This window comes from Trichoplusia ni, chromosome 10 (genome assembly GCF_003590095.1).
Source record: "Trichoplusia ni isolate ovarian cell line Hi5 chromosome 10, tn1, whole genome shotgun sequence".
NCBI classification, from domain to species: Eukaryota; Metazoa; Arthropoda; class Insecta; order Lepidoptera; family Noctuidae; genus Trichoplusia; species Trichoplusia ni.
In genome coordinates, this window is record NC_039487.1 from 704040 (window position 1) to 731502 (window position 27463).

The 27463-nt window shown below is 36.5% G+C and overlaps 1 protein-coding gene across 9 annotated transcripts in view; it reads right to left on the reverse strand.

Moving 5' to 3' along the window:
- The window catches only part of LOC113498289 (plasma membrane calcium-transporting ATPase 3), a 156415-nt gene that overhangs the window by 40520 nt on the left and 88432 nt on the right, over positions 1 to 27463 (reverse strand). For all 9 annotated transcript variants that reach the window (XM_026878248.1, XM_026878247.1, XM_026878250.1 and 6 more), the window contains one exon: positions 27176 to 27383. In XM_026878248.1, the coding sequence (XP_026734049.1) occupies positions 27176 to 27332 (157 nt within the window). In that variant the 5' untranslated portion in view covers positions 27333 to 27383. The remainder of the gene's footprint in view (positions 1 to 27175; positions 27384 to 27463) is intronic.

The following is a 27463-nucleotide window of genomic DNA, read 5'->3' on the forward strand; positions in this document are numbered from 1 at the left end:
ATTGTAGTTTTTATATCGATTGGTATAAAAAACACTGTTGCTAACACAAATCAGATAAAACAATTCAGATCTGCTTTCAGGATACTTAGAATCCATTTGTAATTAACATTATTTGGAAATCGAATAAATACTGAAGGAGAAAAACAAACGAAATCGAATACACTAACTTATACGATAGCAATATTCAACTGTTTGTTCTCCCAATGTTTTACGAATAATAGTCTATTGGCGATAAATCGATTGTACGTAGGCTATAAATGAGGCCTCTCGCGACCGTACACACGTACCTGTGATAAAATTACTCGAGTAATAAAATCAAAATACGCAACACCGAAATACGAGTAGAGGAATCGAGTCGGTGTTGGCGCCAACACAGCGACGGATGGCCAACACAACGGCGCCAGGGCGCAGATAAATTATTTTACGTGTAACCGAAACTAGATAGATCATTTTGACGTTTCAGGTCTCATGTTGTGAGTGAACTAATTATTTAAAGACGTATTGACAGTAACGAACCAACTATTCAAAGATACGTGCAATATGTTCCGCACACAACAGTATCTGTAACGATTTTCCAACAATAAATATTCGAATCCATTCGATCGGATTAATTATTGGTAAGCGCCCACATCGTTACAAGTTTATTTATAAAAAAAATAACACAAAACCTATTACGTTATTGTTCTATTAAACTGGAACATTGCTCATAAAATATTGACCAGCAGGAAGTGTCCTTGAACCTCGTAACGACCTTCGTGCAACAAAACGGAGGTCGAAATAGTAAACGCTATACAACGATTTGTTAAATAACATGACTTTTTTATATTTTGTTTTGTTACCAACTGGTTAGTCGTATGAATGTAGACGGAGTTACGTGAAGGTTCCTATGTCTGTTTGTGAAGCTTTTGAAAGAAAGAACATTGGTCTAGTTTTTGAGCTAGCCGTACATGTGAAGCGAATACTCGCCATTATTCGCCAATAATACGCTATAGATACATAACACACACCCAAGATGAATTGTTAAACGTTTCGAATGTATCGAGTGAGTTTAAAATACATTGACATCGTAATTCAGTTTCAAATCAACAGTTCTAGATCACAGGAAGCGTAGGTAAGGCGCCCATTTGAAGTAGTTGCCAACATTCAGGAATTAAACACAAAACAATGTATTTTCGATTTTCAACGATTCCGAGCAAACCAGTTTGAGTTTGTCTTTCAAAATAGCTATTTGTATTGCTGATTGAAAGCTGAAGAAAAGCTAAAAACTTAAAGAATCTATTAAAGTCATTTTCTTTTCAACTTTATTCCTCAATTTACCGGAAAACGTCAGTATTCGACGTCATTTGTTCAATAAACGAAAATCAAATTAATCATTAGAAACATTAATAGGAAAATTTGATGAGCTCCGTCCATGGACTGTCGAGGTACAAGGTCTTGTATCACGTGGTGAAGTACAATGGGCGATGCCTGAATAACTGATAGAGCGTCACATCGACACAGCTGTCTGGCCGCGACGACGGAAATAGAACATCGATACTAACAAACTGCGACTAGAAATCAAGGAAACTGGACCAAATATACTTCAGACAAGTGTTTTTAGATAAACTTTGTAATTAGACAGACTGGTGATCTTCGTAAGGCAGAAAAAGAGAAAACTGTTGGCAATATAGTATGTGAGCAAGAAGAGGAAGGTTTTTGGAGAGAAAATGATGTAATTGGCAAAGACGTGGTTGAAATAACAAGTGACATTTTAGCGTAAGTGGAATAGCATGGACTGTAGATAACAATGATCATACTACAATCAAAAGATCCAATGAAAATATAGTTGAAACAAAAACATAACTTAAAAAAAACATCGTCTTTTACGTTCCAAATTAAACTACCAAGGCTAAGGCTTAGTGACTTTATATCTACGAGTCCCTTCGACTATTCAGCTATTAGTTCATAAAACCATCTTCATTAAGTATTCATCAAGCAAATAGCATTCATGAATGAAAAATGTACAATCAACAATGAACTGAAACCGGTCGATACTACTAAGGTCGTTTCGATAACTAGAATTGAATTTCAATCTTATATCTATGTATCTTAGAATAAGAATGCATTGGTTTTGGGCTATGAAACAAAATAGCATCGTACATTTATGGCAGAAATATACAAGTAGATAGTGTATAAAATAAAAATTTGTTTCGTTTCATGTGAAATATCCGCGATGCGAGAATGTATGGTGGGTTGGTTCACTTGCTCAACTTCACACGACCGGTCCCATGGGTGGCGGGGCTTACCGACCGGAATGATAAATTGTAAAAATAAAATACCAATCCCGGTATAAATTTTGCCGTGCAAAAGAAATATGAGGTTACGATATTTTGTCTATTACCGGATGATCTTTTGTTATCGGATACCTTTATGTAGGGTAAAGAAACATTTGCTTTGAAACCAATTTACAGAAATACTATGACTCATCATAATTAACGTGTTTGATAAATTAGTTATTTTAGCGAATACACCGACTAATTATACGAATATTGGACAACAGGATACAAACAATTATTCCAGCAGACGTCAACGGAAGGTAGCTTTTATTAAAATAAATGAACTCTTGCGTAACGTATTCCTGATATATTGTATCCAATTTTCGCGTAAATTGAACCTAATGCTAAGCGATTGTGAAAATCATATTTTATCTAAATTTATGTAATAAATTAGGTATAATTGGCACCAATGGAGATCGTTTATATCGATAATTTGGACAGCTATCAATAAAGTACCACACCTTGAATCGTTTACGATTATTGGTAAGGATAAGTAGATCCAGATATGGACACAAGTCATTAAGCTGACAGAAAACCTGAATACAGGAAACCGACCTTCTAGTTCAATCGTAGTATAACCCACTTTGGAATAACTTTGATTATAAGATTCATCAATGCTTTATTCATTCGTATTCTGCAAGTTCCAGGCCACTTGGAACATTAACGGACAAACACAATAGGCCTTTAACAAACGCAGTACCATCTCGTGCGGAATAATAAAACGGGCAGCTCTTCTAATCTGTACTGGAGAGTACATACGACTAAATAGAGGTACGACGCATTAGGCTATCTTGTAGGGAATCTGTTAAAAGGGTCCCGGCGTCCGGTCCCAGGCGTCGTCACAATTGGCGTGAAAAACGATCCAGCTTCTGTCGACATGCGAAATAATGGTCAGAGAACATTTCGACTCGACACAATGATTACTTCGTAGATAGGCCCCACAATACACTTCATTACAATGACAGTGTTACATTTAGAATCGAGGAAAGACCGCAAATATTTGATAATACAAAACCACGTATAAGCATAGCTGTTGTAACCTCACTTATATTTATCAGAAAGCCATTTAAAAGATAGGAAGTCGGAAAACAAAATAAACATTAAGGTCAGAACGAAAAGTGATCCCAAAGCTTTTTGTTAACATGCATAACGTAGCATATCAGGGAAAGTATTTAACTGAATAGCTTCCGCGGATCCTAAACACACAAAAACAACCTTACTCCTTACTTTACAATGTCAATATACCGTACAGAAAAAGGTTGTATACGAAAACAAAGCTTTTTAAATGTTAACTGACCTGTCCGATCCGATCTTTAATATCGTTCTGACATTTTCATTGTGCGACATTTTCAATTCTGGAGTTCAAGTCGCTATCAGTTTTATGAGCAGTGAAAATCTCCAATTCGTTTCGAATTAACATTGAGATATTCTTCGGTGTCCGATCGTTTGATTTTATAGGTGTCATGAAAATAGGCTGGGAAATGATCTCACAAGTTTTGAGTGTCAAATTTTCAGCTGAAATTTTGTTCAAACAAATGAATTTGTCTTAGGTTTCGCGTCGTGAGCACCATTACCTTCAGGAGTTATGTACCAGAAAAACGGATATAAACGTGGGTTATGACACTAGAGTCCAGACATTAGTTAGTACTCAACCATATTGCATGCATCCATGTTACAGCAGGAATGTGTCATAAAACCAGACTGCAGACTCATTGACCGTCGCTGAGTACCGCTCATTAGCGAAACGCATTTATTTTTAGATGACCACAGTAACGTGGGTGTTAAAAATGCCCCAGAAAACAGAATACATTCGGAGACCAGTCGAAATACCCGACAGTTTCCACGACCAATTTGCGGAGGCAGTAAAATAGCTAAGTGCTGGCCAAATAGGATTAGTCGAACGTCGAACCCGGTAACTGTGCGTAACCAATAACCGTAAGTTAGCTGTTACAATGCAGCCACTCCGGTTTCCAAGTCCCCCCAAATATAAAACCGTCCAATTTACTGGTGATCAAAATCTCGCTTGCATAACGTCTGGAATTCTGGACTTCTTTCTATTAGCTTTTGTTAAGGAAAATTTTTTGCTACATTCCTTTGATTTTTTTCATGTTTAAGTACTGCATGTACGTGTGTACTTTCTTTGCCCCTTGTGTGTCTTTTGTTTAATTAGAAATACAGATGTTCTTTCATAAGAATGTCTACATCTGAGAGCTCTTGAAGAAACCAAATAATTTTCTGAAAGTATTTTCAATCGTAAAAATGTAGTGTTGACTTGATTATGCCTACATTCTGTCTGTATCATGAAAAAAAAAACATAATAAATAGTCTAGCAGATATGTTTGTGACAAACAACGTGAATCACATGTCATGGGAATGCTGATACTAAACCGTAAAAGTCTGGGAGAGAGGACACGACTAGAATAACATATATAAGACACTTAGAACTTTCATACTCCCTTCCATTACACAAGAGATGTAACTCCGAAAATACTTATTATATTTAGACAGCGGCTTAGCTTCCGCGATCCTTTAGTAATACAAATAGCGACCTAAACGCAAGACAATAGAGTTTGTTCTTCTTTGACCACGTGTGCGAAGAAACTAGAGGATTATTCTGAACAATTCAGTGGCACAAATAAAACACATGTGAGTTCTTAATTAGCTGTCACTTACTGTTGCGAATATTGTAGATATTTTTGTATTACAATCCATCATTGTGTCTTGGAGATAATAGTTGAGTTTACTTAAGGGAAATTGGTATTTGTAATATCGTTTGTCTGAGCTTGTGAAAGAATAAAAAGTCTGTGACATCAGAATTTGAAGACTGCACAGCTTTATAGATAAAGGCGTTTTTCTGTTCCAAAAACTTATTTTGTGGACGTGGATGACTAAAACTCTGCATATTGTAAAGGTGAAGTAAAAAAAAAATCTTTTACCCCAATTTTAAAACCGAACGGAACGATGTGTGACGTCATGGGTAACAAAAACACCTTACTTTATCTGAAAGGTACACCGGAGGATACATAAGCAAAATATAATGCGAAGGGTTACGAAACAGAATTGCTTCCGCGATGTTAGCTCTCACGAAACATCCTATTCGCGCACGTTTAGATAATAAAATCTTGAGAGCGAGTGAATACACATTTAAATCTTTGACGTGATCACACGGACGTCTTCAGGACTTATTTCTGCTCAAATGGCCAAGAATAAAGGTAGTAAAATAAACATTCGTAAATATTTGCACGTCGATAACAATAAGAAATGATTTGTGATGTGTTTTTTCGACGGGAGCGTATGATTTGTTACGGTATTTTAGATAGCAGCCTAAGAAAACTAAATATATATCGGTGTATCAGTATCCCACACGGTATAACTTCAATATACTTTTTCTCGGTTTCCATTGAAAATGTATTTCCTCTTTCTAGATTCTAGAATCCTCATGAATCTCCAGAGAACATTAGTTGTCTAATCTTAGCGGTCGAGATCGGTAGTGCTTCATCAAATGCAAGCCGACATACCGTGGGATAAGCTTCCGGATAAATTGAACCGGCTAAAAGAGCTTTGAGATAACAAGTTCTCAGAAGAATATACATTCTCGAAATGATTTAGAAAAAACAATTGTTTTAGTTGAAATTACTATGAAGATAAAAGTAAATGTAATCAAAAACCTGTAATGAAATTTCGAACAGACATTGCCGGCCGTTCGGGGTGGCGACAAGCGAAATTGAACCTTATGGTTTTGAAGTAAAGATTTTGTCAATGTCAAAGTGAACGGTCTTCGGTGCGGTGTATTGGTGTATTGATATGAATTATTTGAGGCAAGCCACGCCTACACGATCGACGAGAGATTACGGTTGTAATGAAGCATCAGAACTCAGAACAGATATTAGGGCGCCGATGACGCGCATCAGTTATCTAACGTGACCTGTACGGGCGCACGTCCAAATACTAACAATTCATACGGAGATTTTACCTATTCTCGTCTGTTAATAACGGCATCTTGAAATGAAGGACGCATCTGCTGGTATCAGTTGAAATGTTTTAGCTTTTATGTGTACTCCTATCACAAGGCAGTTAATTTAATTGGCTTTTGCTTCAGCCCTAAATTTTCCATCAGTTTCGATTTTCAATAGCGTTTTGTGCTGGTAGTATGGTAGCGTTAGTATTATGCTAAATGGTGCGTAAATAATCTTTTATCCGTTTCCTTCAGTGAGCAACTTGTATGGTGTCATAAGCTGAAGTATTTATTTCACAAAGATATTTTTATCTTCCTTGGAGACATTTTAAACTTCCATATTTTAATATTTCATAAACAGCATCTGTAAGTATATAGAGCAGAGTGCTAAAGTTTGAAAGTTTTTTGTACAGTCGCCGCTCGTTTCTAGTTCAAATTTTCCTGGAATGTCGACTGGTCTTAATTTAGATGTCTGGTTTCGACGTCACAGTTATGACACGTGAATTTCAATAGTTATTTGTTAGGTAAACATGTATGGTGCCCGGCGTCATGTTGACCGCATTGACGTCTGCGGGGCGTCGTTTATCGTAACGTCATCGGATACTGGTTTGGCTGACAGTCTATTTATCGTCACGATTTTTAACAACTGTTATAAATACGAATTAATAAAAAAAATGAGGAGAATAAGTTTAATATGATCATTTCAGCACGTGTTTCAAAGTTGTATTGCATGAAGCAATGTAACGTACCAGAAAATGCTTGGAAAAATTGACATATCCAACACAGATCAAAATGAATCCAGTTTTATTGTGCCGAAAAGCTAATTTCAGAGGCTGTCGTTTCGTCAGAACCAACAATACCACATTTCAGACAGCTGACTTACACAATACAGCAAAATAAACAGCTGATTTTATGTTCCCTTCGCTGCTAGAATAAATAATCACGGGCCATCCTAGTGAGTCGAAGGGTGGACGACGATGGCGAATATTTATTTTTAAATTCCACGTGGATGAGGCGATTACAGTTGTTTATGAGTGTTCGCATACACAGCGAATATTTTATACGGGCCATCATTTTTGATGGTGTGATAAATTGCCTGTTATCTCGAATGTAGCCGGCCGGCTGGCACGATCATGTTGCATAATACATTCCGTAATTATCGACCTAACATTACTTGGTTAATTAAGATTAGGAGTTATCTGATTCAATTCGAGTTGTGAAGGTCAAACTAATAAGGATTGAGGCGTATAATCTATTCAGCTGTGACTCAAAATAGTCTTAAATTCATAACCTCTCTCGTATCATCTCGATTTTATATTTCAAGTACCTACAAATAACGCCGATATAAAATTACAAAACCACAATTTGACAGTCATTATTGTAATATCATCACCAATTTAAAACGTCTCATGAACAGTTAAATCAAATATAATTTTAGCAATGACACAACACAAGATCTAACACAAAGGAACAAACGGTTTTAACAAATAACCATTTGTTCGGTCGTTGCGAACGTCACTCGCACGCGAGTTATTCACGTGAACGGGAACGTACTCGACCTAATTAACGTCAACGTAACAATAATCGTCATACGATACTACGAGTAGACTTTACACACGAGAAAACTTTCATTTTTAAATCGCCTTTACAAAAAGGCTATAAGGTTGATTTTTCTTTGACAGTTTTGAATATTCGACTGTGCGATAATGAACTCTGTTTAGCGGCTAATGTGTCTGATCTTTTTTAATTCGTTTGCTGCACGCTAAAACTGACTGATTTCTTTGAATTTTTGCAATAGGTAGTCTCTAATGTCTTTCTAACTGTGTTTACGTGTGTTCTGTTTGAATTGTCTGATTAACGCATTCATTCGCACTTTCATTGATCGTTTCATGACTTCTTTTAGAACGTTGCGTTTGCACAGACGTTTTAATTTAAAAGTCCCCTATTTAATCTCGAATTGAAATGTAAAAGCTACATTTTTAAATCCCGGTTAGTTCGAATTACGCATGCGCCGCGCACTCGGCATAATTAACGGCAACCAACATTCCTAAGTAACAATACTGTTGGTGTTAAACATTTTCGTAACTAATTGGATTAAAATTTATCATTTAATGCTGTGGTTTCTCCAAAAATATGGTTAGTTAGTTACTAATGCGCTTAAGTTAACGATAAAACCCAAGAAACCGTCGACCTGAATTTAGTATTTACTGAACGTACACCAGAAACCTATGAAATAATGGAAATACAAAAAAATACACACACAAAATATAAATAAAAGCAGCATAAACAAGTATTAATAACGTATCAAAATCGGAGGAAAGCAATTGAGCGAGCAACTGGGAAAACTGGCACTAAATGTACTGAGAACATTTTCTTAATACAATTACGTCAAACTAATTTGAACCTTATCGCCGTAACCGTTGGGTCGGAATAGTTTCGGAGCTTGTGTATGACTGTAATGTATATTTGCTTACATTTGTATGTACGGTTGGTAACAGAAGCTCGGAATAACAATACAATAATTGAAACTGGCAGATGTTGTGTAGGGTTGCTACGTAAATGATTTTATAATGGCCTGAATAATATATGAATGATTGTTCTGTAACAATCGTGTTACGTATTTAATGGACAAAACAATTTTATTGTAAAGCTTAACCGATTTTGCTTATGAAAAGTCATTTATAAAAATACTTCGTCAAAAATTGTTTTAATTTAACGCACCGTAAATCAGAGGTTTGACCATCTCATTTGGATTTCGTTTTTGTTTGTACAACCCTAACAAAACCACTATAAGCAGATCTTCCACCTCGCATTTCTCAAAGCTGAAGTAGACAAGAGATCTTAAACGTCAGGTGTCTGCGTAAAATGGCCGCATCGAACGGAGGTAGGTGCCAAAGGGCGTGTGTTATCAGCATATATATAAATGTATGTAGATCGAGTGATTGGCAAACGACGCTGTACGTGATAAGACTAACGTTTTAGTATAAAATCTTTAGGCCGTAAAGAAACACGAAGTTCCTTACTAAAAGGTGACAGGTAAATCATTTTATAAATCTTGGCTTAATATGAAATTGGGCAAAGAGGTGACGTCATTACTCATCTTAAAAAGGAGATTGAAAACCTCACCGGTTAAGCATTAATGAATCTGTATTTTATCGTAAATGACGCTTCCAAACCACCTCTTTTAAATTATAAACTTTACTCACAACACACGTTAATTAATTACATTATTAATCTCGCGTGATATGCAAGTCACATTGACCCACAAATTGCCATAAAAATCCATCACACGCCAACCGCGGCACACGAAACTGGTCGAAAAAATCTCATTACATTTTTATAGGGCCGATAGACGTGAAACGTCAATGACAAATTGTCGGCGAACCCCATCAAAGGGCTGTGCGACATTGCGGAGTGACTGGTAGTCAACGTTCATTAAAATTCATGAAGCCACGCAATGTATGTGCGTCACATTTTTATGAACGGCTACAGTATGTCGAATGTCTGGGTGAAATTTCGAGGGTGGATGAAATTTTTGTTACAGGTAAAGGTACTATTTGTAGGAGGAATTTGCCTGAAGAAAACATTGTGCTGATTTGAGATCTGAGTTTAGTTTGATCTTTTCTACCCTTTCAAATATCATACTACCAATTTCATCAAATGTTACTGCTTTAAAAGGCACCTCTACTTCAACAATCCATCCATTTACTTCAATAGTTTCAAGACCGTTAAGTTTGACATGAGCGCATGCAAGGAATTCATAAATTATTCATATGCACACATTACATCGTACACTATTTCCTCTTTCTTTAATTCAATAATGACTTTCTCTGTCGAGCTCACAATGTGTAACTATGCTCTGATAAGTTTAAGAAAGTCTTTTTATTCTAGATATTTTGAGTAATATAACATTAATCTTGACAAAAACGAAACACAAGTCCAAAAAAGTCCATCTTTTATAAGAGAATTGCAAAAAAGATATAACTTAATGCAAATGTATAACTCGTGTATATTTATAGGGCATTAGCATAATGCATAAAAACAAATACCTGTACAACTAGCTTGACCTTAAAAAGGTCATCGACCATAGCAACATTGTACCAATGACAGCAATATAGCAACAGAATTAGTTTCATGAGAAAGATTGTGCGATTAGAAGTATTAATAACAGGCTGGCTGGAAAATAATATGATTTTAACCTTCAAGTTGCAGAATTCACATGTGCAGGGTTTTGTTTTATTGGAATTAAAAAACTTTTGTAATATCTCATACTTGAGCATAGTATACGAATGACATTTAAGTCGAAATAATCTAAATAATTCGTTAATATCATAAGTCAGAGAAGTAAAATCGCAAAAGGAGAAATAAGAAATCAGAAAGCAAAACCATATTCACACGAAAATCTAAAACATAAAATGCAATTGAAACAAACAAAACATTGAATATAAACTGTGAGGTAATTAAATCCCATACGTAAATACAGTTCTAGAAGTGAATTTACACAAAACCCCGTTCATGGAGACAGCAGAAAAATTACCCAGGGAAACAACACGATCAAACATTGGAGAATATATAGGAGTTTTTTATTAGAGAACGCGTAAACTACTCGTTCCTGTTTATAAAGAAATCTAATGCGAAATTAAGAGGGAACATAATAATGAAAATACTTGTAGACGAGGCGTGGTAATTCTCACGCGCTGAGATTTTGGTACTAACATAATTGGGAGAATAAAAGTGTCTGAACATTAGTCGGGAGTTTCACGACCGAGAAACATCGAATCACATCCCTTAACAATAAGATCGAAGATTAGATAGCATTAAACACAATGAGATTACCCGAAGGCTTACAAAGGATGCCTATCACTGAGTTGAGGTCACAACAAAATCGCGAGATTACTACGCTGTGTTTCGCATAGTACGCTGGTAATGTACGCGGGTGTAATACAATTTGTTACGTAACACGAGTAACAGTTATGGAAACAATCCGCTGATTGCTCGCTGCAGTACATACGTAACGTTGTGAGAGTGTTATTGCTCTATTTTCGGTATGTAATACCGTACTATAATTAGTTGCGAGGCAACGCCGATACGTTTTATAAATATAAACGATTGCGTAATTAACGATGAGTAACTGTCTATTGTGATGAAGAAAAATGACAGTTTCAGGAATCGGCGTCGTGGTCGTGTCGTGATTCTCCGGCAGTGACCTCGCGATAGCTTTCGATAGCATGAACCGTCTGTTTCGGACGCTCCCGACCTATTTCAGTCCGCCGGCCAACGGAGCCGCACGCTGAAACAATGAACTGAGTGCGCACGAAAGGGACAAGCTTACGTGGAATTCACAAGACGGAGCGGGACGCGAATATTAGCCGTCGTCACAGCGCGAACACGCTTAGTACCCGCTGCGTTCTATTTCTGATCGTCGCAAAACATGTCTCGGAATTCGTTTCTATGTGTCTGGGAACATCAGAAATCATGTGACTAATGATCCACGAGCTAAAACCGTGGGGATTAAGGTGGGTTGTGAAGAGTCCAGTGCTCACCAGCCTAGGGCCTCGCCTGCTACTCGTACTATAACCGTGCCTACAATTACAGCTTCATTTCAGAAATGACGTGTTCGCACTCAATAAAAGCATTCAGCTCGCTTGGAATTCCTATTAAGCGATATGAAATTAAACAAGATAATGAATTCAGGGCTATTACCTTGGGTGACATCGGGTCGTTATGCAACTGTAGTTAAAATTATTGCCGTTTGCCAAATTGGATGTAAACATATCGATCGTTTTACCGTCATAGTGGAAAGTTTTTACAATAGATATAAAAACGTGGATCGCTGTGGATTTTATTATCTACTATTGATAGAACCCTGGAACTATTCAGAGCTATCATAAAGCGCACCTAGATGTGGAACTAATACCCATGAATTGATACGAAAATTCCTCATACATCAGTGAGCGGTATTGAGTCAAAAATATCTGGTCTATTGTTTCGTGTTGGTTCACCGTACACTTTAACCTGGAACAGCTGTAAATAAAATGATGTAGCACCTCAATAACGGGCTTGTGTAACGTGTGTTGAGGAACATTTTGGTTATTTGTTTTAGATGTAAGCCGGTCGTCCGTCTTTCGTTAATCTATGGTTTATTTTAATCTCAGCATTAATATTATGTACGAAAATACCTGCTAGCGTTCAATCATAAACCGTTTGTACCTGGTTTGTTTCTGTTGCGCACGAATTTAGAGTTTCGTTTTAGGTATACAGTTTACGGTTTATGTTTCCGTTAGCTCAGTTGTTACCTAATGGATGTGTGCGTGTTCCATCGCGAATACTTCATCTCTGTGTGTATGCAAAGTTTCAATGTTAACGCAAAGAATTCATAATTAAAAATCCTGCACCTCGCAACAGACTCCACCAACAGTGTGGTACACCAAAAAAATAATTACGTGCTATCGTAATGGAATTATCCATTGAAAGCTGCCAACCGTAAATCATCAGCTCGTAAAGCAATAAGTTCTGATAAGATATCGCTGGAAACGTCCGAAAGTGTAGTTGACATACTCCAGGGGAGGGAAAAAAATATCACCATTTATGTTTATGTAAGCCGACGGAAAATGGAAAGACGCTGCTACATAAGGCGCGGAAGTAGTCGTATTCCTCTTCCTAGTGGCGGGCGCGGTCCGGGGGGAGGGGGCTCGGGATCGAGGGGGGTGCGGGTGACGTCATCATGGAAATTGATTCGGAGGCGAAAAACGAGGCCGCAACAAAGGCGCCGCGTCCGTCGACTAGACATAAATTAGTGGTTTATTTGTTAAGTCGGACGGGGACCGTCTTTTATTCTACGTAATGGTTGTGGATGTACACGAGGATCGCTTATCATGTTACTATTTAGGCTAATGCCTCCGAGGAGATCAATAACGGCGACCTTGATTTCGAGACGAGGACGGAATAAAATTGCGAATTGAGTTACTGAAAATTGCGTTAATATACATGAAAGTTATATTAGATTCCGCTGCGAATACCGAATGTATATCTAGATTAGCAGAGCGTTGATGAAGCAAATTAGCATTAATTGTGTGAAATAATGTGAAGGGGAGGTCAACGCACAGCTAGTGTAGACGTAAGTATTACTGATACTAAAATATACTGCGAACTGAAACATACTAAAAATAGACCATCGAATGTTATTGGAATTATAAAAATACTTCTTTTATTTCTTCAAAGTTTACAAGACTCTTGAAACGTACCGTGTGTAGAGAAAACATATGTTCTTACCGTAGCACTGAAAATCAAATGACGCTATGATCCAATAGCAGCTTATTATTATTCGGAAACTACGTCCAAAAAGAATTTTCACTGTGGTTATCATTCGGATATGTCCTTTACCTAAATAACTTGGAAGTACTAAAGATCCTTCAATTAGGTAACCAAATACGGAAGGCCGAGGGCTTGGTTGAAGGTGGAATGGAATGGAATATTTCGTTACAAAAGTTCAAAAACAACCTAATCGTATTCGGATAAGGGACACATCGACACATGAGCTGTCAGGTCAAAATCGAGATCTCTTAAGTCTTCAAACTGTATGTGATAGTCTAAACGGTAACCTGGACTTTCTGCAGTAACTTGAGCTTATTCAAACGAAGTATAATAAGGCGGACTTGACTGATTCCGTTACCTTTCACTTGTGTCCATGTTAAGTGTCTTACGTGAGGCAATTGGACATAAGTAATGGACAGGGCACGCAGATGGTGCGGGGATTAAAAGCTTGAAGCAGGTCTAATGCGCGGCTTAAAAACTGTAAGTATTTGGCGAGCGAGGAAAAAAGGGGCAAAAAACAATGAGGGCTTTATTTCTTGTATGCCTTTGTATTTCACAGGACTTATTAGAGAGGACAAAAATTATAAAGGGCGTTAAACTTTTTTATCCAAAGAATTGAAGGCAGATTTTAATATCTACCAACATTTCAGTATTCCCTACTATCCATATAATGACTGTTTCGTACCAACGCTATAATTTTAACACCACCATGCAACTACCATATAATTACAGAGTGTATACTGACTATTGACCCTTTCTCAGAATTTCATACACTATATTGTCTTTCAATTTAGAAATGACTCATGTTGTCCGTACAGCACACACGTAATATGTCATGTATTTAAATTCGAAATTATAAACATTTCTATTTGTTTGACATACAAATCGCGATCGGATTTATCGAGGGATAAACATTTTGTGATTTAGGAACTTGGCTGAATTGATATCGACGATTTGTTATGCAGGCAAAGGCATGCAGCTAAACATTCAAAGGTTACGGATACCGGTATTGAAGATTTGCATCTTAAAATGGATTCTTATTTAGTTGAAACTCGTTTTAAATAGAATTGAGCTTTGTTGGTTTGTTAACAGGCTTACGGCAGAAACTATCAGTATCAACTCAATGTAAAATATTTCCAAGATTTTTTTTGTACCTTAGAAAGAAACAATGTGTATCGTATACCTAGCATCCATTACTAAAACTGACGAAAAAAAAAAAACCGAAAGCACCTACACGAAAAATAGCGTCTGTTACCAACCAAAAGATAATTCTTCTTTTTTAATCTGTATTAGGCAACGTACCATTTCGCGTGTGATGTCATAGATATTTTTATGTCGGTGCTAAAGACAATGGCGCCAAATTGATCGGTGGAAGAATGACATCACCCATACGTCACTGTATTCAAGGCAGGTATTCTTGTATGTAATTTAAATGTATGATCACATACACTTTGTAGGCTGTGCAGGGATGTTTGAGGAACTAGTTAATTTTAGATCACATTTTTGAATAATGAACTTCTATTGCTTGTTGCTAATAGTGGTGGTGGTGATCACTGGTTACCAAGGCCTAATGATGGGAGGTGGAGAATGCTTGAAAAAATTAAAAAGTTTAGTTTAAAAACTAATTGGACATAAGACAGTTATGAGTGACTAAAAATTAACTTAACCAACATAAAGAGGTTTGTGATCCGTTCTAGATGATATTTTTTATGTATGTATAGGTACTTACAAGATATTTTAAATTCAATTGATATTAAAATTAAAATCGAAAATATTAGTCACAGCATTCATTACAGACCATTTAAAAATAACTACTATAAACAAATCAACGATGCGTCAACTGTTAGTGAGAACGACAATTAAATACACACAATACAACATAACTATGTATAATATAATTTTATGAGTTAAAACTCACGTTCTAGTCGGAAACATAGTCATACTTCCCATACCTACAAATAGGGAGTCATAGGAGTTAGTCATAATTTACTAGACATCATATCCTATATAATTTTCATATTAATTTGTTGTGATTATTCATTTAGTTGATTTCATTTCCTACAGACTGCATTCTGTAAAATCTAACTACATTGCTTGATTGAAGGATTAAGTAATTTTATAATCCTCGTGGTCTATATACTAATTTTTTTCTGTCTGTATGTGCCCCTACCAAAAGTCAAGACGTCCTTAATTACATAAGGAGAGAAGTAGATATATCTGTTTATCAATAATCAATTGGCAATGATTTAATAAAGTAAAGAAAGGGCCAGTGTAACCGACAGTGGTAAAATTAGGGTCAAACCTTAAATTAAACTTTGACAGTCACCCTACTGTTATACAACCCGTTACTCGGACATCCGTTGAGCGGTCAACGGTTAAAAACAATGAACCCTGTTGGAGTTAAGTCGATTTGTTTTATATAAGTTGAGAAAGCTTATCATCGCGTCGAATAAGATCGCAAAAGAACGCATTAATGAAACTGCGGAGATTAAAAAAAATGGATAATGTGTACATCAACTAACTATCATCAACTTTAAATTGATACATGCATGATAGATAGCAAAAAGGCTAATCATATCTTCCTGTCTGAGTATTCATCGGTAAACCTAAAACTATTATTATACAATATAATATCATTCTTATAACATATAAAAAATAAATTCCCATACAATGAGGAAGAAGAAAAACAAACATTAAAAAAACTATTTCCCAACCAGATAAATGCCAATTTCAATGACATCAGAACAGTTGACTAATTTAGCCTAAATCGCGTTGTTAAAACCGCAATAAAACAATAGAACAATGTCTTATCCCCTCTCGACACACGTAGTGACGTCATCTTACGTCATTAACGTTCGAGTCACAATCGGTGACTTGTCTTAATGCCGTCATAGTGTCACTATCTATTTATAGTACAGGTAAAGCTCGTTCACGTGGCAACGCGAGACTCTGATGTAGTGTGATTAGTTTCCTATGACCTACGGCCACCGTAAGGTCAGTCCTGGTTGCGGGCTTCGGAATAGGATCCTGCCACAAGATCTGCTAAAGGGCCAAGAAGGAGGTGGGCACGTCGAGTTCTTCACACCCATCACTAGAAAAGGACAAATCGTCTTCTAGCGACCTCAGCCATACAAGCGTATAGATAGCCATACATAGGCGAATGCCTAACCGATGAAGACTTCGGGTACAAGAGTTGAACACTGTATAAGTCATCTACGGAATAGAATGGATATTTCGAAACGCTTTTGAAACCTAACCTTCATAATTATTAACAATGTCTAGAAAGAGCGTTAAGGCCATATGGATATGATCTATAGTGCAACCAATCATGATATTAGCATATCGGAACAACAAATATTTGAACTGGCAAAATGTATATAAAGGCTATTTTGAGGTCTGCGTCAAACGGTGGAAATAAATAAATGTAAATACTTAAAAGCTTATTTTGTAAGCTAAATATTAAAAAGAAGACAAAATTTAGATACAAATACAAAAAAAAAAAAACAAGAAACACAGCTTCATAAGCAACACGCTTCAAAACCTAAACAGCTATGACTAATACTCAAATACCTTTACAAAATAAAAACATTTAATAAAGAGTCTATTTAATAATAATATTATATTGTTACTGATATATAAACTCATAATTAAGTATGACGTGTGTCAGCGTTCGTGACGGCGTTAAACACTTCCGTCATACAACGAGACAGATTTATAAATTGTATAAACGCCGAGCTATTTGCGTTATTCTGTGGTCCATAATTGTGTATTTATTGTTGTTTTTTCAATATAATAATGAGCTGTTCAAAGAGTTTTAGAGAATGACGTAATGTTTAATTTAGGTTTAAGTATGTCTCTTTCGCAGGAATGTATTTTGAAAGAAGGATAATAGAGACAGAAATTGAAAGACAAAATCTATTACAATTAGGTAGCCCAAAAGTATGTTTCTTTGAGGACTGGTCGATCAGACAAACATCGATGAATGAACTCAGACTCCAAATATCGGAATCAAAAATGTTCTGAGAAAGCTAAAATAAATTATCTTTAGTCTTATGAAGATGTTCCCTCCTCGGGTTTTGTCCAGAATCATAGCATTACGTAGTATGAAATAACCCATAACATTCAACCTGAACACAACCTTGATAGTTCTATTTCATAAAAACCGTTTACAAAAGGTTTATTTATACCCCGAGTGGCTGTAACCGCAGAGACCTTCATATCGTAAAGTGGTGAGCGCTTAGCGTTCAACCGACCAAGAAGGGTGCAACTGGTTCAGGGAGAACCTCAAGGTATCTCAATAAGAGTCGAGGGTTGAAATGTGACGTCACACATATTACGTAAAGAATTACCGAGAAGAGTTTTATAGTAAGATTTGTTAGACTGTTAATAAACACATCTAAGTCATAAGCGAAAAAAAACATTGTAAAAGAAAACAAAATTTTCAAGTTAACAAAACATTTTGTATTACTTAATTCTAACCCATTTATGTGAGAATTGTTCACTTAAAAATGTACATTAGTAAGCTTTTTATTAGGATCCTGTAACTAACAAGTCTATTATAGTTTCAACAGTTTTACTTTCGAGAACTATTACACAAATTAGACGGCTTTCAGTGACTAGCGTAAACAATTCTCGTGCACGCGATCGTGGGGTGCAATAACCACGTTGCACTACTAAATACAGAATATAGTGAATACTATGAAGTTTCTCGTTGAAATATCGATTTTATATGCGACTTAAAATGGATTCCGGCTTCATCAACGACCATGTTGACAAGAGGTAGACCGTTATTAGAAAGGTATGCGATTTCGGAGACATTGATTGTCTGAATCGCATTAATTTTATTAGATCACGCGAAGTGAATTATGAAAGCTGGTTTATTAAATTGTCTCACAAAAAACCTGGCCAAGCGTGAGTCGTACTGAATTTTATATATGACCAATTTGTTATTTCGATTGATGATCGTACTTAATACCTAGTGGCTTAACATCGATATCTATTTTAGCACCAAACACCGGAAAGCAGATTTTCTAAAGGTTTAAAAAGCCAATGGTTTTCAAGACTGTTTTTGTGAACAACTGGTCGTAAGTGCACATAACTATTTTTGCCTGAACGTGGATGACTAAATCTAGAATGAAATGGTCACTTAGCATTGCAAACGAAGGTGTCAAGTGACAGGGGTCTTAGACAATATGAATGATATCATTTCTAATTTTATTCGAACAAGTCGACTCTAATCATATTAATTTATATTAGCTATTTGGCTACAAAGCTGTGACGGATAGAATAGTTCACGGACTAATTCGTTATAACAATCACTACTATATCCAAAAAGGTTTTTAGCTACTGTTAATTCAGGTCAACATTTTCACGTAGTTTCAGAAATGAATCCCCATAATAAATGGTGTTACCGTGACCCTGAAACCGTCTTCAATGCGTGCCATTATTCTGCTGGTACTTTTCACAAGAATTTCAATAAGAAAATCGGTATGTCGCCAATAAATATTGAAAGCTGCGAAACAAAAGGGGTGTTTGGATATAGGCTCTAAAGATCGACGTGACCGAGCATCATTTGTATGGGCTGTCAAACACAGACATATGAGGGTAGGTTGAGAGCATCGGATGACGTCATAGGACACGACCCTCTCACTTCACCACCGGCCTTCCATCGAGATTCACGTTTGACCAGTGTATTGTTCCGTTACATGCAAATCTTTAATCTGAATGTTACGAGAATTAATTAGTTACTTGTACGGTGCAACGATTTGACCTGGGTAACAATTGAAATGTATATTGTATATGCACGTGTGTTTATATTTGCTGTATTTTTCCTTGTTCTTCCGGGACAGAAATAGATCCAACTAATTGTCACATTTGAACTTAGATCAATTAACGAGTTAATACTTTGTATTCAGAAGCTATTGCAAACCATTTATATCCAAAGAACGATCTATATCCGAGCTCATTCTACCTACGTCCTTGGATCTATTACCCTTGCCCATCGACGTAAAACAGACGCGAATAGCCGCGCTGCATCGACCCTCGATTACACCTAATGCGATTTGTGTTACCTTGCCATGTGATCCGAACTAGTTTAGACAAGTTATAAGACCAACAAACTAAGTAGCTCACCAGAAAATACCGATAAACTGAATTAAACATTTAATACAAGTTAACGGAACATTTTTTGAAGTTTTAAAAGCAAAACTCGTCGGGATCGAGGTTCAAGCTGTAGTTCGTTGAATAAATTGTGTTAGTTTCAGAACTTTAAGATTAATTAAGAAATGAGGTTCTTTAGTAAAATCGCTTAGGTCACCTGGTTAAAGTTTAGCAGGGAAACACAAACTTATCAAGCTTTAAAATTTAAAATCCTTTGGATATTATTAATGGCGATAATGTTAATTTTAGAAGAAAATTCTTTGCATAAAATAGCCCTGAAGTTTAATCAGTTTTTTTGTATCATCATAAACATTTAATTGAGTGAAACCTCGAAGGTGCAATAAATCTCGTGGCATTGGTATCGACCGCACAACACTAAGATGCAACTGCAAAGATTAAATTTCATTCATCCGTACCAATGCTTATTTCAATTGTAGAACAAGGTTCGCATAATTCGAGTCGTGACGGCATCCAACTGAATTTATTAATGCAAAAGATACGTGTTCGATGCCAATGTTTGAGGGGTAATGGGCAAACGTTTGTGTTCATATTCTTTGGGTTATTGAAGCTTTGATTCAGTCAGCTTATGGTTAGGTTTGTACTTCATTCATTTATAACCTTACCCGGTATACATGGCTTTAACATTTTGGATAGTTATTTATATCTCCACAATTCGCAGGCACTATAAATGTCATATATTGGTATTGGTATCTGGTAATAAGTAACGAGTTTCTGGACATTTATTTTTTAAGCTGGGAAAGGACAGAAATATATATAAAATCTATCGTGTGTCCAGATGTCCATCCCGTTACGAAGCGTGCGCGGTGTTTTCAATTGATGTTACTGGCATGCGATGGACATCAATGCTTGGTACATGTGGAAATCCTTGTTCATTTGCACATTCCAACTGCCTTTGATTTCCGATGCTATGAATACAGTACGTATTATGTGGGCGTATATATTGTTTATTGGCTTAAAGTTCGACGTCCCTGTAGCAATTTTCTGCCATCGGTAAGAATAAAATTGTATTGCAGAATACAACTTACAATAAATTTATTAATTCTATAAAACTCAGTATTCAAATACGTTTAAGTTACGTCCGTATAATAGGGTTTTATACAGTTACAACCTAATTTATTCGCTCCGAACGATTTGTGGAAGCTTAAACTGGCAGCGTTGGGTACCAGCATGAATTATTTAAGTGTTTACACGTACCGCTGACCGGTACTTAGGACATACTTACGTTTACGACGTTGTAAAGTCAAAGGCTTGGTCGGACAGTTAAGTTAACCGAAGTGATGTGTTTATTTTATTTAAACGATTGTCCCGACTTTATTTATCGTCAGTTCGGTTTCATCGATAAATTGTTTTTTTTTTCTTTGTAATACATTTGGAGTAATATGATTTCTTGCGAGTTATTATTATTATCCTCAGATTCCAGTTAATTCTCCCACCATCTGTACGTTTCAATCCAACGCAATTCCAATCAAACATTACAATGTTATCGCACCGCTGGCATTGATCCACACGATAATACACAGTCGTACTCCAGTTTCATTTAGTTTCAACTTAAAACGCTATAATCTAGTGTTTAAGATGAATAATAATAGTAAGTTTTAGTCTGTATAAAGATGTTATTCCGTGGGAAGCAAGGAGGATCATTTTTCGCTAGCATTTGTTGGCTGAACAGTTGACAGGAGCTATCCATCAGAGGCAAAGAATTACGCTCCGGATGGCAAGTGAAAAACAACGCTATATTTAAAGCAGTAAGAGGGAAAATTGCTTGTTGTTAACGAAGCCCCAATTTCTTGGAATACCACGGTCGAAAGAGGTTGTGCGGTTTTCGTAACTTCAACCTTTTTGATATTATAATAAAACCTTCGCTTTGAAACAAAGGTGGATTCATATGGTCAAATAGGTAAGAATGTAAATTTTAAAATTATGTATTAAGTTTTTGGGTAGACCAAGGAAAGTTTTAGATGTCTCGCGTGTCAGATAACATACTTTTTTGAACTCATTTAAATATTTGGCTACCAACAAAACTTTTAAATCTGTCAGTTCTTTTCATGACATGTAATGAATATAAACGGATACCTACAATGTAAACCTTAGCTATAACACGACGTACAATATAATTGTTATCAATGCATGGATAACCGAATTACCTGTCTATTAATAAACGAAAATAGGCCTAAATAAAACGGTCAATGATCACTGTAATATAAAGCTTTTGACATATTGTTTTATACTAATTGTCTGCCAAAAAACAGCACATATGGACACGTCGATTGTCGATACTTTGCGTTCAATAAATTACGAATACATTAAGGTATATAATCGCGTGTCAGGGCCCAGGGAATTTCGGCAGTCGCATATTTCATAATGAAATATTATAGTCGCTATCGGCCTTTTAGTGACATGTTCTATTTGCACGCGTAATTCGGTCATTTTCATGTGTAAAACGTATTGAAGTATTGTGTAAGCCCAATTAATGTTTAATGTATTAATTTGTTAATTATTATCGTTATGGGATAATTGTTCGTTGCCGTGATAATGATCATAACCACTGGGGTTAATTAGAGTGTCGAAATTTAAAGTTTTAGGGTTTTCGGCATATACCATAATGAAGCTAAAATTAATGAAAAATAACTAAAGATCTCTCCCCATTTGGCAAGAAAACGATTCATCACGAAACATTGATCATCACTCTTGGTCAGTAGCTGGTTGGAAATATCATAGTTCAATTTTAAATCACGAATCATGAGTTTTTCAGATTGCTCAAACAAACGTAAACTTAAAATCCACATTTACAGGATAAATCGTTTACCAGACTCATTAAATTCAACATAATCGATTCGAAATAATACAAGCGATTGTCATGAATCGAATCAAGTTACATCGCTTACAGTTTACCATTTGACGAGTGCATTAAATTTTCATAACGTTATTACTGTTAAGTTCAGTTTCAATTGACTTCCGAGTAACGTTTACAAGTCAACGAACTATATTACCGGTAACTAAGGAACTTTTGATACTACGGAATCGAATAAACATCGATATAATGATGCCTTTGAAATAACTATTCAGTCTGGAGAAAAAATATATTAAAGAAAATTAATGTTAAGTATATTCAAAAGCTGAAGAAGAATTGTATTCAGCTTACTTCAGACAAGGTGACCTTTTATTCCATATTAAAATTTGAAAACCTTACCTCGAAATAATAAATCAATAATTAAAACCCAGAAATAGTTCTCAAGCAAGCATAACACTCTCTACTCTAAACTATATTTGCCTATGACGTCAGCACTTCTAGGTCTGACACAAATCTAAAACGGATAGAATCGAAATATCAACGAAAAACCTATATCTCCGTCTAATCTACATATTTTTAGCTCTGCAAGGTCTATTCAAGTTCTAAATAAAGGTAAAAAGGTCGATACTACGACGCCCGAGTAACTTCGGCAATACTCGTTTTACGTTCGGAAAAGTTCATGAGGTATAACTAGTTCCTCTCATCAGGCAAGGCCCTAACTCAGGAACATAAAATAAAAAGCCTTTCATTACGGTAGCTTGTAAAAGAATTTTCGAAGGGACCTGACATGTCTGGATGGCGTACCGAATTAAGTGGAAGACCTGAAATACTTTGAAGGAAAAATATTTAGTTATCTGAGGTACTCTTGGTTTCCTCGAAGTGTGCTATACTTAAGTATAAAACTCAAAGTAGGCCGCGTACTATCGCCGTCGTGTACACACAGACTGTAAAACTGGTATTTCGCACGGGGCATAGGTTGAACAGTGCTGAGTAATACGTGACCTCATTAGCGAGGACGGCATGGGGACCATAAAGTTCCTAGTAAATTCCCGTATTAGGCCCACATCGAGTGGGTGCAGACATTTATTAATTAGCAGGGACGCCATGACACCGTTCGAGATGTCGGCTCTGAGACCTTTAATGTAATTAAGCAAATATTGATATGCGGACTGGGATATTTTGCACGTTTGTTTTTGCTGATTATTCTATGATCCTTATTACTGTATCGTTATATGAACGGCTTGGTAACTGAATGAATAGTAATATTCAATTAGAATGGATTCGTGAAAGCGTTTATTTTTTTATCTAACAAAAATTCCGTGTTACTCAGACGTTTCCCCGTCGCGACACATCGTCGGCTGCGCGCAGACCGTCACACTCCGGTCATAACATATTTTAGTTGTTGCTAATTACTTTTTGATGAGCAAACTGTGAGTAACAAGATTACGAGATGCATTAAAAGGACATGACACATTCGCCGTTTTCCATAAGCGTCTATTTTTGTAACAATAAACACTTTCCGGGACGAGGCCTCTAGAAGGCGCCTGTTTTATGGCGATAGTGGGATTTTACCTACAAATTCTCGGGTGTTATCTATCCTATCGCTAAAACAAAAAGACATAAACGTTTCCATTTTCCGTAAGTACATTCAACCAATTAAGGCTGTTAACAAGTGATGTATAATCTTGATAAATTGCTCCGCTCATTACCATTAAGTAACTCGTGAAATAGATCCCAAATTCCGAGGCATTTCGGTTAATGATTCAACAATGAAGTTTTGCTTAGTGTAGCTTTGTCAAAAGTTTATTTCATAGTACAGGTAGTTGGCAAACTTAGTAGCGGCGACTGCAATCCCAGTGTTAAATCTACTAAACTAAAGATATACCGGGACGTTTGAAGTCGACAGTACCAGTTTACAGAATGCTAATCTCGGCTCGTGGCGGGGATATTGCGGAATTGTCTCCAACTGTTTACACTAGGAAAACTTTAATTTCAACTGTTTACTTTGGCAACAGTTAGGTGGGTTTAACATCGTTTTCGAACGGTTTTTAACTCATCTTGTGACTATCGGAGGACATCTCAATTATAGCTTAAAAGCTTAGAATATAGAACTTCGAAGTTTTGTTTGAGATGGTAGAATAGAATCTGTTTATAAATGTTCATGTAATTGTATTAGTCATAAACATATCGTGTTTAGTGATCAACCTTCAACTCGACCGCATAACCATACCTTCTAGAATGCAAAGAATTCCACGGCAGTTACCTTTGGGGTCAAATAAGCCGTTTGTCGACATTTAGCGTGTACTCAACCTGACCTTTCCTTCTCTAAGGGACGCTACACTTGACGTTCGACTCCTGTTAAGCTAATAATTTTAGACATAGGTCTTTCAACTTTGACATTGTATCTATACATTTTAATGATTTTCTTTTGGCAGTGAATCAAACTATCCGATCAGGGGTAGGCATCTTGGGACGGGAGTAAATGGCGCTATCCGTTAGCAGATACGTATCGCGACATTTTCCGAACAATGTCGATAAGTCTGCCCCGATAGTGTCGGCGTGATGGGTCTCGGTGCCAAATACAAGACACTCCGTAATAGAAATGAGGTTTCGTGTTGGGTGGGATAGGCTACTTCGAGTTTCTTTGTTATACGATACATTCAACATACATACATTGAGATTAAAGGGGAAGTGTTTTGTTTCAAATGTTAAGCGACTGCGATATTTCTAATATTATTTGCTCTAAACATAACTGGGGCATTAGACATAACGGTAGAATTTGATCAGAACATAATATCTGAACGAAACTTCGTGTCAGACGGAGGGTAGTCTCATGTCATCTGTTCACGAATTGAGCTGTAACCAAGTCCCGTAGCATCCTGGGGGATTTATCCCGTCACAGAACCGATTGCGGTTAACGTAACTCAACCTGAGATCGTAGGTAAACTTGTGTATTGTTACGACGAGATTTACGAGACTTCGCCCTTTTGAATTAAACTTCGTTAAGTACTTGCTGTGTTGACAAACTTCCGTCGTGGATAATGTAAATTCAAAACAATCTTGTACCTTTGCTTTGTAATACACAATTCATTATTTCTAATTTATTTTTGTTCTTTCTCTTATTGTACTGGCTTTCCAAAAGCGTAACGTACATATAATTCTACCATAAATAAACGTTATAGATATGGTCGGCATATACATTTTTTATATTTCAAAGCAACAACACGGATGATCGATGGGTGCGTGAAACCCTTTTTAGATTTAAAAGCTACTATAAATACTTCAGACTAAATTGGTTCACATAAACTTGTAGCTGTAAAAGTGTATGCACATCAAATGTTATTTACTTTTAATCCATTTGGTGTTTTAGTGAATTTAACTGACATACCTATCGATTTGACAAATGGGAGACGTGTGAAATCAATTGACGAGCACCATTCTCAAGTTCATTGTCTCAATTAAGGACATCGACACAATATGAATAGAAAATGACGTCACGGTAGCTAGAGGAACTGAAGCAAGCGATGTTATATCTAGAGACCTACTTAAACAAGTTATTATCTGTGGTTCAGGTACAAGCGAGGCTATTAAGGAAACTGTTATCGCGATAAAGTTATAGAAATTTATAATAACTTAAGAGAACCTATGCAAACTTTATAATCCAATGATTATCATATCGTACGTGTGGTTGCAACGGTACCACTAGCGAGGCTTATTAAGGATAAGCTTGTTCAATCGAAGCTGTAAGTCTAAATAATAAATAAATAAATAAATAAAACATTATCGAGGGTGCAAAGGATAAGGAGCCACTAGCCTCCCTAAAGCTCGAGAAGTTTAACGATAACTATCAATCAGGTAGCGGTTTGGACAACACTTCAGGGAGATTAAAACTCGATCAAGTATTGGACATACCTTCGAAAGTTTAAATGAAATAATTACAGACGTTGATACTATACACAAAGGATGTAATGGAAGAATCGGTTATGACATTATTGAAGTTTTCAGAGCTTTTAAGCATTTTCTTGATGAAAATAAAACTAGACCGTACTGAGACAGTTTACAGGTAAACATAATTATCTGAATTGAATACCGAAATGAGGGTACCAAAATATACAAATCAATAATCAGCCCACAATAAACCCAGACGTGTCTAGTGTGGAGAAATAAAGCAAATAACACGAATTGTAAACAGCCACTAACTGATTGACAAACCCTTCGTAGAGTCAGTAAATATTTGGCTTGAAAATAGCTAACCACGATTCTGAGTCATTCAAAATAATGCTTCAAACAATCATATAAATCATTGTATTTTTAAAGAATCCAAATTTAATTTACGGTTATAAATCAACATGTCAAACGATCAAAGGGCGAATAATTTCTCTTGTGAGCTTATGAAATTCTGCGGTCTACGTGGAATTTACTAATGAAACCTTTGAAAGTGTTAGTCGTCTCGTTTTGGGTCCTTCCATCCGTGTAACTTTCTAATAGTACCTATAACTATCTGTCTCTAAAAATAATCGTAGAAGAGTTTTAAATTCTAGCATGAGCTTCTTGTTTCGGACTAGGGATCCTGGTGATTACGGTCTGAAATAGGAAAAATAGCAAAGAATAGGTACGGACCATCTGTGGGCGATGTGTAGAGTTTCTTGCATATGTCTTGCGGACCACCGAGCGCGTTGATCTTGGCCATGCCCTCGGCGCCGCGAGACTCCATCAGCTCGCGCAGCTGCCGTAGGGTGACGCCATATTGCGCCGGCCGCCCCTCCACCGTAGCCATGGTGCCGGGCTCGCGGCCGCCGCCCGCACCACGCCCGACAACCTCCTAGCTCTGGAACAAGCAACACATCATGATGAGGAAACCTTCCTTGAATCGGAATTAGCATAAATCTTAAAGACCAGTAGGGATCA